Source organism: Carcharodon carcharias, chromosome 22 (assembly GCF_017639515.1).
Source record: "Carcharodon carcharias isolate sCarCar2 chromosome 22, sCarCar2.pri, whole genome shotgun sequence".
Taxonomy (NCBI): domain Eukaryota; kingdom Metazoa; phylum Chordata; class Chondrichthyes; order Lamniformes; family Lamnidae; genus Carcharodon; species Carcharodon carcharias.
This window is the reverse complement of record NC_054488.1, coordinates 4,994,432-5,012,941: the sequence shown is the minus strand read 5'-3', so window position 1 is coordinate 5,012,941 and position 18,510 is coordinate 4,994,432. Positions and strand designations below refer to the sequence as shown.

Sequence of the window (18,510 nt, the reverse complement as noted above, 5' to 3'; positions counted from 1 at the left end):
TTCTGTAAACTATTCCTTACTGCAAACAAACCCTTTAAGTATCCCCCAAGTGGTCTAGTTCAGTCAAAGTGCCAGTGAAATTGGAACAACATCTCCCTCATCTCTTCTACATTCCAACCCACCCCCCATTTCAGAAAGCTATCAATTTCCGGAGTTAGTATGCAGACCTTCCCCAGGCTGCAAGTAGGGAAACAGATGATGTATATTCCAAGTGGGGCAAGTCTGTAATTTTCTCTCTCAACTGGCCAAAACACAATCAGTGTCAATAAAATTCAAAGTTTTACTTTATCTACAGAGTATGAGCTCCAGCAGACATTTAGGAATTGGGTTTCCATGATTTGGTCTGATCATAAGAAAATCACCCACTCTTTTGCTAGGGAAAAGGGAAACATTCTAAGATTCCTACTCAGCTCAAGCAACCCTTTCCTCATACATTTGCTATTTCCTATATGAATTGATCCATCCCTTCCCCTCCCAAATAGTATTAATTGAACCATAGGATCTAAATACTGACAGCTTTGTTAAAAGACTTCACGTTCAAGTGATAGTTCACATACCTGTGTATCTTGGAGTGCAGATTCCAAACTAGCTGTGTCTTTGGTTAGTTTAATTGCTTTTTTCTCAGCTTCTTCTAGAAGCCCAGAGACATTGTCCAACTCGTTCTAAGAGAGAGTTAAATTCAGTGTACCTCTTTGCAAAAGAAATCTCACATCTGATCTTATCAAACAAGTAAATCTACTCGATCCCAAAGTTAATTCTATATTTCAGACAAGGCTAAAAGCTTTTCAATGCCAGTGATTGGTCATTAGGTACTTACTACTGCCACCTCTATTTTCAACAGCCCCCTCATTAGATAAAACGGAATACAAGTTTAAGAGTAATTGTGATCTCATTAATATCTTCTATAAGTGAGGACTACCAGAGGCTAATTAAAGTCAGGAAATAATTAGATTAATTCTCATCAAAAATAAAGAGGTTCATTTTTCAAATGGCCAAGGTAACTGTTTTTGACTGCTTTCCTTTGTTAATGACCTTCTATCAGTCAAACATGCCCATCATTTTCAGGTTGGCATTTTAAAAAGAGCAAAATTATAAGCCATGGCACCAGTAACAAAAGGGTATCTCAATTTGATGCAGAATAGCAAACTGAAAAATCAGATACAGTAATTACTATTCACATCAGTTAATAAAAATTAAAAAAGCAAACCCAGTCACAAGCACTTCTATTAAGTGTACACAAAAGTACGTGAACCTAACATATTCCAAAGCACAAAAAATGATCTACCATTGCTGGTGGTCCGACCAATGCAAGCTTTATTAACAGGAGTAACACTGAGAATAAGTTACATTTTCTCTTACCTGAAGCTTGTGAGTTTTATCAACAAGCTCAGACTTTGCCTTTTCACTTTCTGCAAACTTGATCTGAAACTCCTGTAGATGAGATTCAAGCTTCTTCCTTTTATGTTCAGACTCCGACTTAGTTTGCTGCAAGCTCTTCACCTCACTAGCCAACTCTTTGTTATCATTTTCCAAACTCTGTTTGCTCTTCTCCAAGTTGGCTTTGTGCTGTTTGTAAAGTGGAAACAGAAGAACTGATATCAAAGGTCCTACTTGACTACTAGTGTGAACATGTACCCAGGGTTAAGTGTTTTCAGGAATTATTAATTGCTAGGGTTAAATAATGCAACTCACTGCAGGAGAACACAAAATATTTAATCAAAAATAATAATACTGGGCACCTCCTGAAACCATTTTTGCCATATATTATCCCAGCTCAAGGTTTTATTTAAAATAAATTCTTGGCACTATCCCTCTGACACAACTACTGACTGATATGGAAAACACTAAATTTAACTTGTCGCTGTTTTCCCTATCTCCCCACTTCTGTCAATTTAAATCTAAACCAAATGTTGAGTTTCATGCAGAGATTGTGTGAAAATTATCTTCGATTAAATGGCCCAAATGACTTGTTTCGGTGCTGCAGTATCCTAGGATTCAAATTCAAAAAGCAATTTTTTTGGAAAGAAAAAGTCTCATGCTACTGACTCTCTTGGCTTGTTCAAGTTGTTCGGAGACCTCCTCGAGGGCAGTGCTATGTCTCTGGCGGATGTCCTGGATTTGAATTTCATGGGCCTTAGTCTCTTCTTCAATAGCCTTCTTCAGCTCAGCTACCTCCTGCTCACGTTTGTTCCTTTAAGTAATTCAAGAGGACATTTCAGTGATTTCATTATTCCAAAAATATTGACTCACTTTACTCAAAGTTATCAATTTCAAAGCACATTTCTATCAACCTCTCAAAATTCAAAGTTAAACTGGGCAGGCAGAAGTAAAGGTTCCAGGCTTGAAGATGTATGTGACAGAATTAGCTGCAATAATCCTCATGTCATTGAATATGGCAACTTCCATTTGTCCAGACTTAAAACAGGACAAGTAGCCACTTGCAAGAGATTCTAGAAAGCTGCCAGTGCCTATGAAGGGAATGTGGGGGAAAGATCAAAATAAAGGGAAACCTTCTTGATTACGCCATATCATAAGATCTTCTACAAAATACTAAGACATAACAGAGCTTTGAGTATTCTGCTGATAATTTACTCCAATTTGGTCAGCAAGGTACAAGGTAACTATTTTCTGCAGAATATTATGCCAAATAATGATTTTATGCAAAAGCAAGGAGTATGCTTTAAGGTCCTTTCTGCACTGATGCAGATGGTCTCATTTGCTAAAATACACTGGTACTAAGTCAGGATCACTGCATCTGATGCATTCAGAAAATCTATCCTCATGTACAGCACATGTAGCGGCTATTCAGATCAAAGCAAAACCTTACTGATTAACATCAGTAGCTTCCCCATATTGCACCACACTGTAAAACTTAGTCAGGAGTTTTTAAATATTTTATTTAAATTTCAGATTTTCCTTTGTAACATATAAATTACTGAATAGCTAATGGTGCTTTCCAAGTGGATTTTTTCCCCCTAATGTAATATACAGGTTACATTTTGCTAAATTGGATTGAATTCTTGATATCTTACATGAATGGAAATTTGTGAATGAAATGCAAATGTAAACTATTGTTTTAAAGATACAACCTGATCAGAGCCGTCTGCAAAACAGTTTGTTCAAAGTTTAGTATTTATTTTTAAATAACTGATGAGACTGGAACAAGTCTGATAGCAAAATAAGCTACATTACAAAACCTGGCATAAATCAAGTTTTGGACAACCAAGCAAGATTCAAGTTAACTACTTTCCCCAGTTCAATAACTGGCTTCACCTTAGTTCCTGTTGGGCTGCTGTGGTATCCAAAGTGTCCTCCAGTTCAGTCTTCAAAGCCTCCAGCTCTTCACTCAGATCTCTCTTCTGCTTGTCAGCTTTGTTGCGAGCACCTTTCTCCGACTCCAGATCTTCCTGCAACTCAGAAATCTGGACCTGCAGCTCACGGATTAGTTTCAAAGCATTATTCTTCTGGACACTTTCTTCATCCCCTCTGTAAGTAAACAATAGATTCAAGAATACAGCACAGATTCATTTGCTCATCATTAGCCGTGACTACATAGTGAGCTCAAGCACAAATATTTCGTCACATTCAAGAGCGAGTGAGCCACTGTTTCAAACAGAATTGAAAACATTGTATTGAAGATTTGAAAGTCATGCAGTGGAGGATCATAGTTTAAAAGGGATGATTCATTGTACAAAATTGATTCTGGCAAGGTTCATGAGAAAAGGTTAATATGGAAATAGATGCGTGGACATTTTTTTTTTTAAAGACTAGTAAATTCAAACATTAGATGAAACAGTCTGCACACAGACATTCTGATAGCAATATGTTGCCTCTCAACTGCAGAAATGAATATAATTTTAATTCTCAAGAGACAAGCATTTCTACTGCTTACAGAATTTCTGCAATACTGCTCCACAAAGGGAAAACATTACCATGAGTTTGCACAGCTGCAAAGTTGATATGTTCTGTAGGATTTCATTTTATTACAGCACACAATGATAATGTACACTAAGTTATTTGAAAACATGCTCTGCATATTAACGGGGAAGATGCCAAACACTATCAGGCATATTTAACAAGGAAACCAGAAAAAAAAACCTTTCAAAACACCACTACTTGTTGTTTTCTTTTTAAGGAACTCCCTGAAATTAAACTAAAACATACCTTACCACAACAGCATGCCCTTCCACCTGCTCAATTATCTAAGCCATTTATATATGGATCAGCTGTAGAGATTTCTCAAATTCAAGTTTTTTTGGCATAATACATAAATCTTATGCTCATCACTTGTTTTAATCTAGTAACTGCCGGAGTGGAATCTAGTAACCGCCGGAGTGGTTACCGCTTCTGTTTGGCTTCACTAACTTTGTTTTTTTTTTTAAACAGTAGATTCTTAAAATGAACCAAAAATACATTTTCTCCTCTCGACAAGAGCATTTATTAACCGCCATTCAGATGAGAAATGTGCACACTTGAGGGTGGTTTCCAATTTACAAAAGCCACTATCTAACACTGCTGCACAACATCTAAATGCACAGATTTCTTGGATAATGGTCTGTAGCCAGTGCACATTACTACAAAGGGAAAGTAATGTTGCTGGACTATTGCAATGGAAAAACAGGACTTAAATCCTTTGTCCTTTTAGATTCTTTGATCGCCACCTCTTTCTAGTGTTGCCTCTTTTAACTGAATGCTCAAGATGCTATTAACAAACTTCAGAGGCTCTAGACCATAATTGGACAAGTGGCAAATATTTGAGGGGTGGGATTGATCCTGACAGTTTCTCTCACTCGCTTTTTCTACTTCTCCCCTCCATGCTCCCCAAAAAAGGCCAAGTCCACCAATTGTGGCATCATCAGTTCTTGAACTGCCCACTCAATGAAGAGACACAAATTGGCAAGAGTTTAAATCCTTGCTGCAACTATCTTTCAAACTCAGTCATTTAGGGCAGAGTTCAACAGGACATTTTTCAAGCTATGGATTATATCATGTGCAGTTCAAAATAAAACAATATTTAAAAAACACTGCAATGGAAACAAAAAATACACCTGGTGGTGCTTGCACAGAAACTCAAACAGGAGTAGGCCATTCAGCTCCTTGAGCCTCTATCACCACAAAACTGTAACAGAATTAGATCCGTGACCTAATTCCATTGGCCTGTCTTTTTCCCATATCCTGTAATATATCTGGCTAACAAGAATCCATCAATTTTAAGAATTAAAATTAACAGTTCAGATAGCATTAACTATTTGCAGAAGAACACTCCAAACATCTATCACTTCTTGTGTATAGAAATGTTTCCTAACTTCACTCCTAGAAGATCTGTTGATAACTTAAGCTATGTCCCCTTCTGAGATTTTCCAACCAACAAAAGCAAACAGTCTATCTACTCCATCAGTTCCACTTAATATCTTGAAATTATCCCGTAACCTTCTAAATTCCAGGAAATATAACTCTATTTTGTGTATTTTCACTCCTAATTTAACCCTTGAAGTCCAGGGTAAATCTACAATACATTTCTCCTAAGGACAAAATATTTTCCTAAGGTGATTCCAGGTGCGGTGCCCAGAACAGTGACTCCAGGTGCGGTGCCCAGAACAGTGACTCCAGGTGCGGTGCCCAGAACAGTGACTCCAGGTGCGGTGCCCAGAACAGTGACTCCAGGTGCGGTGCCCAGAACAGTGACTCCAGGTGCGGTGCCCAGAACAGTGACTCCAGGTGCGGTGCCCAGAACAGTGACTCCAGGTGCGGTGCCCAGAACAGTGACTCCAGGTGCGGTGCCCAGAACAGTGACTCCAGGTGTGGTCTAACAAGGGTTTTGTATAGCTGCAGCATAACTCTTACCTGGTGTTCTAGTTCTCCAGATATAAATGTCAGTGTTCCATAAGCCAGCCTGATTTCTGTCCCCATTCATGACATTTTAATGATTGTGTACACGCTACATCTCACCTGTCACAAACCACCCCCCACCGCAACTCCTTCATTTCCAGCTTTTCACCATTTAGAGAAGTGCCCTCATTTGAATCTTAAATTAAATCCTGAAAATTTAGAATGCCAGTAATTTTTTTTGGGTGGGAGGGTAGGAGTGGTAAATGTATTTTCACATGTGGAATTAACTTGTCAGTAAAAGTTGACTTTAAGGCCTCAGACCTGGCAAGCGCAGCCTGTAGCTCCTCCTCTTTCTTTGCCAGTTGAATCTTTAGTTCTTCGATCTGCTGCTGTAGCTCAGCAATTTGATCTTGCAGATCAGTGGTTTCACCATCCAACTTCCTCTTTGATTTTTCCAGCTCTTGCCGGGTTTTTTCTTCCTTCTTCAAGCGCTCTGCATAGGATTATCATGAAGTGAGTGGCTGGAAAAAGCACCCATGAAATATCTCCTCCTATTCTCCCCTCTAATTATGAATTTTAACTGCATTTGTTAGAATGGGAACTATAATTTTGATTTAAAGCTCTCTCTAAGACACAAACTATAAACGAAACCCATTTATGATGCACAATTTAAGCTTTAATACCAAACTGATTTAGTGATGCAGGAAATAAAAAAGGGCATTTCTATGCAAATTCAGTCTAATCTGTTGGGGGGAAAAATGGATTTGAAACAAAGAAGCAGAATTCTCATCCCTGACTGATAAGCTTTGATGGAAAGTGGCATGTTAGAAAACTTGCATTAGGACAACAGTATATTTGACAATGATACCCCAGCCAAATAAATCACTGACATTCACAAAGAGATGGTCACTTGCACAAAGCAAGGGGATCAATGTCATCGCTGGAACCATATTACCCAGTATAATTCGGCAACTTTATAACACAAGGGAGAAAATCTTAAAAAGTCATCACTGAAGAGTCAAAGGCAGTTCACAGTAACAAAAGATCAATATGCTCTCCAAGCCAACTCTAGCTGAAACTCTTGCAGGATTAATTCAATGGTTCTTTCTCTTCCTATCCCCAGCTCCCATCCCACCATTACCACCACTGATCGTCCATTTTGAGGAATCCGTTCTGATATGTTACACTGCAAATATTAACATCTTTCCTCTGAGAGATTAATTTGGTTATGTTTTCTGTTTATATTCCTGATCATCACCATTCAGAGTTTACTTTTTAGCACTACATCAAGCGCAGCTAATTGAGGCCCAGCACATTCCCAGGATGAACTACTCAAGTGCATTGTAGTTGCAGTGATTAATATTTCACCGAAGCTTCCTCACCTTCTAAATCTGTAATCATCATTTCCTGCTTGTTCTTGATTTTACTCAAATTCTTTGCCTTTTCTTCCTCCTCTGCCAGTTGGGAGGTAGATTCAGAAATCCGGTCTTCAAACAGTTTTTTCTCCTATTTCAGAAAACAATATTTTGAATGTAGTTCGTATTTAATTTTACAAATGATTCCCATGTTCCTAAACCGACCGCTTTCCCCATAACATCCAAAAGCTACTCAAAAAGTGGGAAAAACTTAAAATCAGTGTTTTGTTTTAATTCATTCACAGGATGTGGCGTCACCAACAAGGTCAGCATTTGCTACTCATCCCTAATTGCCCTTGAACTGAGTGACTTGCTCAGCCACTTCAGGGGGCAGTTAAGAGTCAACCACATTGCTGTGGGTCTGGTGTCACATGTAGGCCATACTGGGTAAGGACGGCAGATTTTCTTACCTTGAGGACATTAGTGAACCAGATGCGTTTTCATGACCATGATAGTAAATGTAAAGGGTGAGCCAGTCTCTACCTAACCCTGCTTTAATTTTTTTGGATGGTGACTGTTTGTGAGGTTGGGGGTTGGGGGGGGATGTCAAGAGAGAAGCGTGGGGGTGGGTGAGCATGTGGAGGTAAAGCTGTGCAGAGGGGCCCAGCACAAGGCACCCCCACCCACTCCAACCAGCCAGCAGGGTTAAACCTGCCAGACTGCAAGTTATACACCGACCTCTCCCAGCACCCATCAAATCAATGAATGGCCAATATAGGCCCTGGGCAGGTGATCCACACAATGTCTCCCCGGCTGCTTGTAATATCATGTTGAGGGGTGGGAGCAGGCAGGCCAGAAATGGCCATGCCGCTAATGGCACAGTGCCCTAGTTTACAGGTCCAGCTGTCTGCTTTTCCACCTGTGACTGACCTACAAAACTCAGTCCCAGCTTTTCATTCCAGATTTAACAACTGAATTGAAAAGGGGAGCTGAGATTACAATCAGATCAGCCATGATCTTACTGAATGGCAGAGCAGGCTCAAGGGGCTGAATGGCCTACTCCTAATTCATATGCTCGTATGAATTCGAATTCTCCAGCTGCCATGGTGAGATTTAAACTCATGTTTCCAGGTCATGAATCCAGACCTCTGGGTTACTAATCCAGTAACATAACCACAAAACTACCATTCCTATTAATCCTGTTATCCAGAATCCAAATCAGAATGAAATAAATAAAATGATAACCTTTAAGGCGATCTCTGGTTGGCTAAAGTACTTCTACCCCATTAAAATGAACTGCATCTAAATCTTCACAATCACCCAGTAGAAATTTTCATTGATCGTCAGGAGTTGATGATTGTTCAGTGGACAAAAATCCTCCATTCTGAAGAGAAGATAATCTCAAGGAACAATAAGTATTGAAAGGGGCAGGGACATTAAATGTGATACCCTAAATGGAGGTCTGGAATATAGTAACTAAGCAGTACAACTCAACAGCTTTACTATTACTAACCAAACTGCAATGGAGAAAAGGTCTTTGACTTGAACTATTTACTTCAGTTTCTCTTGCAATGGAATGTTAGAAGTTGCTACAGATTTTAGAAAACAAAACTTTGCAACTCTAATCATATACTGCAACTCACTTTGGCCAACTTTGAATTCTGGTCTTCTAGCAACAAGACATCCTCTTCCATTTTCTTAATTTTAGCTTCTGCTGTTACTTTCTCGAGCTGAAGCTTCTGTCGAGCTCCTTCCTCTTCATCCAGCTGCTCTTCTAGATCCTGGAATGATGTAGAAAATATGAGCCAACTAATGGTGATAGGTTTGTGCCCTTGACTGGTTTCTAACCGAGTTAGATTCCAATTGGTAAACCAACCTTGATGCACGTTGAAACCTGTCAGCAAATACACTAGACTGGGAATCCAAGACCAGCACAGTCCTTACATTAATCAATATTACATCTGAATTGGATGTATTTGAACATGATGCTGAAGAGGTATGTCATTATAAAGCATTTATGATAGATAGATTGGGGGTGGGGGTGGGGGAGGGAGGAAGAAAGAAGCGAAGATTGGGGCGGGGGGGTGGGGGGAGTGGTGCGCAGGGAAGGAGAAAGAGAGGGGACAACCTCGGAATCACTTCAAGGTACAATATTATTTTCCATTTGATTTTTAGAATAGTACTAGTCTAATTTTGAAAATCCAATGGGAATGAAACATATTTTCAGTAACTTTCCTGATACAATTTAGTACCAAGGCTGAGTTACATGCCACCAATGACCAAAATTGCCAATTTACTGTCATAATTAGGAGGTCACCATATTAGACTAGGATCATCCTATCATATTACATATTAGCAGCCTCACAGACAGAAGAGGAACTTTTCATTTCAGTCTGGTCTGGATGCAAACCTAGATTCCAAAATTGAAGCCCCTCTCACACTGCACCTCCCAGTCCCCAAATTGCCATCTTATCACCTTAGTGCATGTACCTGAATGTGTTGCTGCATTTTCTTCTTTTCATTCTGCATCTGCTGATTTCTTTCCTCCTCTTCCTCTACTCTTGCTTCCAAATCATGCAAGATTTCCTCCAGTTCTTGCTTTTTATTAGCCAAGCGGGCTCTCATTTCCTCAGCTTCTGCAAAGAGCTCAGTCTCAGCTTGGAGCTGCTCAGCCAGGATATTCTTCTCTTCAATTAGCTACACAGGGCATTCATCACATTCAGTTACACGCAAAAAAAAAAAGGAAACTCAAATGAAAAAGATACGGCGTGACCAATACGGCAAGCAGCACTTGTAATAACGCTGTTCTCAAAAAGTTAATGCTTAACCAGTATTCACCATTAATGGGACCAAAACTCCCATAAAACATTCAAGCAGCTTCATATTGTACACAAATTGGTGTAATACAAATGAACCCATTTGTGGCTTGTCTAAACCCAAGCAAAGAGAAAATGATCAAGTAAAAACGTCCACTTTGGTCTCCATTAATGTATACATTTCTTTAATATATCTATATATTAATATATCTATCTATATATATTAATGTATACATTTCACCTTCTCCCCCTTCCCTCCCCACTTTAGTTCAAATTATTTCCTCAATCTTAATAGGTTCTATAGAAGGATATAGTTACAAACTCCAGAGCAATTAACTTCAACTAAAATGATTCCAGTGCCAGGGCTGGCCAAAGACAGTAGCTCAGATATCGGGGCAGAGATATGAGCAAGCATTTAATTATCAAATGCATTTTAGTGCTAGGCTGGACTCCAGAGCCAAGAAACACTGGTACAAAGATAATTACTGCTGCTGACCAAACAAAAAAAAAAAAAAATGTACAATTCAGATATTTAGGTCATATTATATTTTACAAACATTAACCATCAAAATTAGTTAATGCAGAGCTTAGGACTTCACAAACCTGCTGGTGCTTTCTCGCCATTGCTGTAAGGTCAGCCTCCACCTTTACATGCTTCTCTTTCACCTTTGTCAACTCATCCTCTTTAGATAGTAACTCCTCCTCTTGACGAGTCACTTGCAGCAACGGCTTAACCTAAAAAAGACCATTTAAAAAACAAAAATGGCAAAAGGCGGCTTACTCTTCACCCCAGTGCTACAGGATCATGGCTAACATTCAAAAGAAAAGTCAGCATTTAAAAACGGCAAAACTATCCCAGCGAGTTATTCAGAATGGGTTTGAGGGTGTTGGGGATGAAAGACAAATTAAAAAAAAGGGGTTAGTAATCTTCTAGCGAACGGCAGACATCTATATGTCTGCATAGTATTCTTGAAAATTCTAATTTTGACCCCATTTTGGTCTTTTTTTGTGGAAATACAAAGGGAAGGAAGCAAGCTGAACCTTTGTGAAGAGACGCCACCACTGCCAGTGTCTGAGTTTTAGGTAAGCGGCACAGTTCCTCTGCAGAACCTTCAGTGCACTCAACTGCTGCTGTTTTCTCGAAAATGCTCTGGAAAACAAAAATTAAAAAAAGTACGAATTGCAAAGTCATTTAGCAGGCAGTGCCCTTTTACACCAGCTTATATTATTGTTGGGTCTTAACATGGATTGAGGCACAATCTACAAACCTCCCAGTGATTTTGAACCTGCATGTTTGCAATTAACTCCCAATCTCTTGTCCGAGCTAACAGGTCTCAGCTAGGAATGGTGTACAGGTTTCTGACTGGGAAGCTGTTAAAAAAAAAAATCAGTCAAGGTGCTTCTGAAAGGCAAGACGACTGGATCAGGATAATCTGTGATTTCCCCATGGTCAACAGTCTGCTAAGAATCTCAAATACCCATTCAAGGCATTGGATTGACACAAAACAAAGACACATCCAGCCCAGTGCACCCAGCAACATTCTCCTCGCCAACATCTTTTGTCAAAACTGGGAGAGCTGTCCAACAGTCTCTTCCTCCTCCTTCAGGTCCCATGCCCCAAGAGGGAGTTGGCAACTATGGACTACCATTGGACTTGTCCTTGATTTTGCTTGGCAAAGCACTGCAATGGTTTGCTGTACAACATCTTACTCTCAATTGTACCTTTCAGCCAGCATGCCAGACTCCATCACTAGCACTGAGTATGCTCTATCCCACTGGCAGGACAGACCCACCAGAAGTGGTGACACAGGGGTTTATGGAAGTGGTCTTGGGAATCCTCAACATTGACCGTACACCCAGTGAAGTTTCATGACATCAGGTCAAACATGGGCAAGGAAACCTCCTGATTACCAACTACCAACCTCCCTCAGCTGGGTGAAACAGCACTGAGGGTGGCAAAGGCACAGAAGGTACTTTTGGGTGGGGGTCTTCAACACCCATCACTAAAAGAGGCACCACTACTGACTGAGTCCCAAAGGACATATCTGAGACTGGGAAGGTGACGACTGCTGAGAACATTAATTTGAGGTACAAAACCAATTTACCATGCCCTCACCAACCACCTGTCACAGAAGCATTTGTCCATGACAGTATTGACAGGAGTGACCACTGCACAGTCCCTGCAGACAAAGTTCCATCACACGTTGAGGACACCCTCCATATTGTTCAGCACAACCACCATGCTAAACGGTGAGATTCAGAACAGGTCTAGCAACCCGACTGGGCATTCGAGAAGAGCTGGGACCACCAACAGAACTAGAATTGTATTACACCACTCTGTAATCTCATGGCCAGCTCTCTCTCACTTTACCATTACCATCAAGCCAGAGGACTAACTGTAGGGGGACTGCACATGAACACGTCAGCAGCAGTACCAGGCATACCTAAAAAGTGAGGTGAGATGCGAAGCCGATAGAAGGATTACATTCATGCTAAACGGTGGGAGCAACTTGCTAAGCTCAGAAAAGTGATCCCACAATCAATAAACCAGATCAAAGCTCTGCAGTTCTGCTACATCCAGTTGGAATCTTGGAGGAAGGCACAGAATTAACAGGAGAGCAGGAGGTCCCACAAACATCCCCAACTTAAATGATGGTGGGCCCCATCACTGATGCAAAGAAAAGGCTCAAGTGTTTGTAATCATCTTCAACCAGAAGTGATCCATCACAGCCTCCTTGAGGTCCCACTATCAGAAAAGTCAGCCTTCAGCCAAATCAATTCCAGTAACAGTTGAGTACCTTGGATTCGGCAAAGGCTAAGGGCCCAGCCAATTTGTGTTGAACACGTATGCTCCAGAACTAGCTGCACCTTTAGTCAAACTAACCCAGCATATTGCAACATTGGCTACTACCAGACAAAATGAAAAGTTGTCCAGATATGACCTGTCCACAAAATGCAGCATAAAATGCAATCCAGCCAATTCCTGCTCCAACAGATTGCTCTTGGTCATTAAAGTGATGGAAGGTGTGACTAACAGTGCTATCAAACACCAACTTACCAGTAACCTGCTCACTGACTCTGGGTTCCGTCAGGACCGTTTGGCTCCAGATCTCATTATAGCGTTGGCCCAAACATGGACAAAAGAGCTGAACTCCAGAGATGAAGTGAGAGTGGCTGCCCTTGATAACAAGGCAGTATTTAATACACTGTGGCATCAAGGAGCTCTAGTAATCTGAAGTAAAGTGGAATCGGGGAAAACTCCCCACTGGCTAGAGTCATACTTATCACAGGAATATGGGTGTGGTTGTTAAGGCCAATCATCTCAGCCCAAGGTCATCTTCACACAAGTTCCTCAGGGCAGTGTCCGAGGACAAAACCATCTTCAGCTGCTTCATGACCCCCATCAAAAGGCCAGAAGCAGGATGCTCAGTGATTGCAATGTTAATTTCCATTGGAAATCGCTCAGATACTGAAAGCAGTCCATACCCACATGCAAGCCCTGGACACCATTCAGACTTGGGCTGATAAGTGATATCTGTACTATACAATTGCCAGTCAATGACCACCTCCAAAACAAGAGTCTACCTACCTAGCCTTAACATTCAACGGTATTACCACCATTGAAGCCCCCATCCTCAACAGCCTGAAGGTCACAATTAACCTCAAACTTTATTGTAAAAGCCACATAAGTAGTGTGGCTATATGAGTAGGTCAGAGATTGGGAATTCTGCAACAAGTGACTCACATTCCAACTCCTCAAAGTCTTTTCACGGACTATAAGCCGCAAGCCAGGAGTGTGATGGAACATTCTCCACTTATCTGGATGAATACAGCTCAACAACTGGGTCAAAATCTCAGAACTTGGTCCTCAACAGCAGCTCCACCATAGGGAATACAGCAGTTCAAGACAACAGCTCACCACCATCTTCTCAAGGGTAACGAAGGATGCGCAATAAATGTTGGCCTCGTCAGAGACACCCACATTCATGAATGAATGTAAAAAAAGCGTGAATTTAAAAGGTGTGCTTACAACAGAACACCGGTGCGGGTCAGTTTCAGGAGGGAAAGGAAGAGGAGAATGAAAAGTAATAAAATATTAGAGCGCACAACATAGTTGGACCTAATATCCATGTTTTGAGAAAGAGGCATATAGCTTTCATGAGTAAAGATCTATACGGGCCAGGTTTTTCTGGAGTGGGCTCTGAGTTAGATCTTTCTCCCTCGCCCTTCAGTTTGAAACGGTGTCACAAATGCTGGAACTGCTCATAACCGCATGGCGAGGCTAACAGGGCCATCGGATGCTTAATAAACAAAAAAAAAACCCAACAATCTAACTCCTTAGCTTAAAGGGTAAAGAAAGAAGCAGGAAGGACAGAGAAGGATGCAGAGTGAGCTAGAATCAAGCCAGATAGAGAGAGGGAAAGACAGACTAAATTGAGAAAGAGGGACAAAGGATAAGAAATAAAATGATAACCTTTAGACATAATTTACTACCTACAGCATGAAACCAGTTCCAACTGTTCCCTTTTGGGACGTCCAAGGTGAAGTTCAGAAACAAATCTGGTCATTAGAAGGAGCAACATTTTGAAAGCTGGAAGATCACTGGTGAGCTCAGTTTGTAAAGCTGATGGTAGAGAAATACAAACGCTGCAATTTGTGATCTGCAATTCATGGCATATCTGCTCTTCACAACAAAAGCACTTTGCTAACTGCATGCACAATGAATGCGTTGTTATTTTCCCAATAAGCTCTGGGCCAGTATCCTTTGACTGTGTACTTGTATCTTAAAAAATATTCCTCAAGCTCCAAATGTAGTAACTTAAAAGGTGATGCACACTTTTCAGATTTACTTCCATCATCTCCTGCTCACATAATACCCATTTCACACGCATATCATACAAAGAATAGATGATCAGCCACAATCTGTTTGAATGGCAGAGCAAGCTCGATGGGCTGAATAGCCTTACTCCTGCTTCTATTTCCCATGCTCCTAAGAAACCTGCAAAATGGGATTGATCACATTTTCAAATCAGCTTTCATCTAGATTTTGAAGGACAAAGCACAATACCAGATAATAGTACATAAAAGCTGCATCCCATTGCTCATGATGAAACATCTGACATTTCTGCAGTGGACAGTAGCTCAATTTAAGGGCGAGTTAAATAACAGCAAATACAACTCACATATCGTTCAAGTATCTCCTGCTCTGAACTCAGCTGTGGTATAAAATTGCACAAGGGCCAAGTTATTTTTAGCAACAAACCTTTTTCTTCCTCTGTGACCTTGTACACTTTTGCCTTGTAGCGATTACCATCAATCAAACATTAGTGGGCTAGGCATGCTTAAAGGTTATACATCAGGGAAGATGAGGAGATCATTTTACACAAGGAGTTTTATTATGCTTAGGGTTTTCCCTAATGAAAGGATAGGGTTGATTCTTGATAGTTGAACATTGTAAAATAATGTACTGTGTAAAAGAATTCAATATGAGTGATGACCAAATCAAAGTTCCTCAATAGGTACTAAAAAAAAATCCCCATCACATTTACTGATTCCTCTAAAGGAAGAGGTTTATCAACATTTTCCAATGTTTGTGACCTATTCATTTTTGGAAAGGTGAATTTCTGGTAATGCTAAGAGTTGAGGCAATTTATTTCTCTTCAATGGGGAACTGATAGTAACTTATACACATTGATGACTATTGTTTAAAATGTGACTGGATTTCACCCTAGAGCCGCAGGGAGAATTAACTGTGCAGAAAGGTAGAACTTACTTCCGAGCCAAGTATCCACGGCATATAGCTTGGAACAGAATGATGATATCAGTGATCTTCAGATCCCGTTCTTCTTCCAAGTGTGCTAGAACTCCAGCACGAAAGAAGATCTTACTCTGGCCAATACGGAATAAATTAGGGTCCAATTCCAAGGCATGAATCTGATTTTTGGTGGGGGTGGGGGGGGGGGGGGGGGCGAAAAAAAAAGGAAAATAAATATCCATTTTCAAAGAAACCTGGACATGTCTGTTCATTCCCAAATATCTGCAAACAGTTCCCAATAAAATTAGCTGCCACAATAAAAAATGAATTTAAACTAGTGATTCATTAGTGTTAATGATCTTTTATTTTTCAAAAACTGATGAAACAAGAAGTTACAGATATAATTCTTGCAATTTCTAATACATTGGTATTTAATTTTAAAAATATATATTTGCAATAAGCACAAATTTTTGTCCCGAATGTCTGAAATTCTACAAAATAAAGATAATTTTTTAAAAATAAAAAATGTGTCTACCATTCGCTCACAGGCTTGCTTGCCGTCCATGAAACCTTTAGGAATTGAATTAGGGGTTAGGATCTCATACCTAGAGGTGTGGAAACAATACACATTCAGGTATCTCTCCATTTACAAAATTACATTTACCTTCTAGGACAGACCTTTGAGCATTTTTCTATACATTCATATAATTATGAATTATACCATTTTATACTTAAACTTTAAGCCATTTTCTTCACTTCAACCACAATAGCATTTATTTAGCACCTTTAACGTAATTAAAATTTCTCAAGGCAATCACAGGAGTGTTATTAGCCAACACTTGATACCAAAGTCACATATGGAGATATCAAGGCACAACTTACTCAGAGATGGGTTTTAAGTAGCTTCTTAAAAAGGAAGACAGACCAGCAGAGGGGTTTAGGGCAGGAATTCCAGTGCTACAGGCTTTGGCAGCTGAAGACAGAATTTATTAATTCACAACTAATTTACACGTCGGCTCCAATGCACTTTAATGTATAGAAGATTTGTGTAGAACTCTTCAAGAGGCTAGACACAGGAATGCAGATCTCTGTGGATTTGGGAGCAGCAAGAAATTACAGAGATAGGGAGGGGAAAGGCTACAGAGGGATTGAATGCAAGGATGAGAATTTTTAAACAATCGAGGTGTTGCTTATCCCAGAGCCAAAGTAGATCAGTGAGGGCGGGGCTGATAGGTTAATGAGACATGGACAAGTTAGAACTCAGCACAGTTTTGGACGACTTCAAGTTTACAGAGGGTAGAGCATGGGAGGCCTAGCTAAGTGTTGGAATAGGCAAGTTCAGAGGTAACAAAGACATGGTTGAGGGTTTCAGCAGCAAAGCTGAAAACAGGCAGTCTAATGATGGTGCAGATGTGTGATTGGAAATGCATCTGAAATCAAATATGTCACCAAGGTTGCAGACAGCCTGATCCAGCCTCAGACAGTTGCCATGGAGCAGGATGGAGCCTGGAATCAGGACATTTTCCCTAGTTTCCCATTGTGGAAGAGTCTAGGACCAGAGGGCATAATCTCAGACTAAGGGGTCGCCCATTTAAGAAAGATGAGGTGGAATTTCTTCTGAGGGTAAATGGATCTGTGGAATTCTTCACCGCAGAGGGCTGCAGAGGCTGGGTTGTTAGATATATTCAAGGCTGAGATTGACAGGTTTTTAATCAGTAAGGGGATCAAGAATTATGAGGAAAAGGCACAAAAGCAGGTTTGAGAGTCAGATCAGCCATGATCTCATCAAATGACAGAGTAGACTCAATGGGCCAAATGGCCTATTTCTGCTATGTCTTATGGTCTAACACCACCAAATGCCACACCTACATTTGTAGAATTCAGGCTGACAATTGCTCACACTGTTGTTTTAGCCTGAACAGCTTTGAGTTTAATCAGAATAATTTCTGCATTCACAACTAATTTACATGTCGGCTCCAAACCTTTACCAATCATTTTTTCTTACCTTAATATTAATTCTCTTTTCCATCTCCCACCCTTGTCTACCATACAAGAACTAACCAAAGACAATGTAACAAGGTTGAAACATGAGCAAATATGATGCCAATTCTGCCAAAATGATTGACCAGGAATGTTTGGGAGGTGGGGGGGTGGAAGGGAGAGAGAGAGAGAGAGAGAGAGAGAGAGAGAGAGAGAGAGAGAGAAGAGGAGAGAGAGAGAAAGAGACACATATTGGGGAGAACTTTTGAGCCCAGCAGATGAATCACCATTCATTTAATTAGTCAACAAATGACCCTCAAGACTGACATCTTTACAAGTTTACTCCAGATCTGCTGGGTTTACAAAAAACTAAAAAGTATTGATCAACTTTACTTGTAAATTCTATATAACTTTTCCTCACTGAATTGGACACAGGCAGAATTCATTCCGTATAAACTTGCAGCATTTACTTATAAAGATGAACATCTGTAGTTAGTAAAAGCTTTTAACACTACCTCTGTCTGAACTCCTGGAAGACAATTCTATTGGGAAAACCTTGGCGGCAAATTCGAATACCCTCCAATACACCATTGCAGCGCAACTGGTCAAGTACCAAGTGAGGATCCAGTTTTCCAGCCTGCAAAATATGAGGCCACTTACCATTTCTGTAAATAGGTACCTGATCATTTTAAATGACTTTGGTCAAATTCCTTTAAACATAGCTAAGTTAGCAAACATAAGCTAAGTGAGTAAACACAACATGTGCTTTTGCTTT

The 18,510-nt window shown here is 40.2% G+C and overlaps 1 protein-coding gene across 7 annotated transcripts in view; it reads right to left on the bottom strand.

Moving 5' to 3' along the window:
* LOC121293543 (myosin-10) overlaps positions 1-18,510 on the bottom strand; it is a 166,581-nt gene that overhangs the window by 19,028 nt on the left and 129,043 nt on the right. For all 7 annotated transcript variants that reach the window (XR_005946549.1, XM_041216561.1, XM_041216564.1 and 4 more), the window contains 13 exons: positions 18,251-18,372; positions 16,291-16,360; positions 15,774-15,934; positions 11,042-11,150; positions 10,604-10,735; positions 9,675-9,881; positions 8,828-8,965; positions 7,212-7,335; positions 6,151-6,322; positions 3,274-3,486; positions 2,047-2,191; positions 1,360-1,566; positions 558-662 (listed from right to left, as the gene is read on the bottom strand). Coding sequence is in view for 6 of the 7 variants with exons in the window: in XM_041216561.1 (XP_041072495.1) it covers positions 558-662; positions 1,360-1,566; positions 2,047-2,191; positions 3,274-3,486; positions 6,151-6,322; positions 7,212-7,335; positions 8,828-8,965; positions 9,675-9,881; positions 10,604-10,735; positions 11,042-11,150; positions 15,774-15,934; positions 16,291-16,360; positions 18,251-18,372 (1,905 nt within the window). In the remaining variant the exon portion in view is untranslated. The remainder of the gene's footprint in view (positions 1-557; positions 663-1,359; positions 1,567-2,046; positions 2,192-3,273; positions 3,487-6,150; positions 6,323-7,211; positions 7,336-8,827; positions 8,966-9,674; positions 9,882-10,603; positions 10,736-11,041; positions 11,151-15,773; positions 15,935-16,290; positions 16,361-18,250; positions 18,373-18,510) is intronic.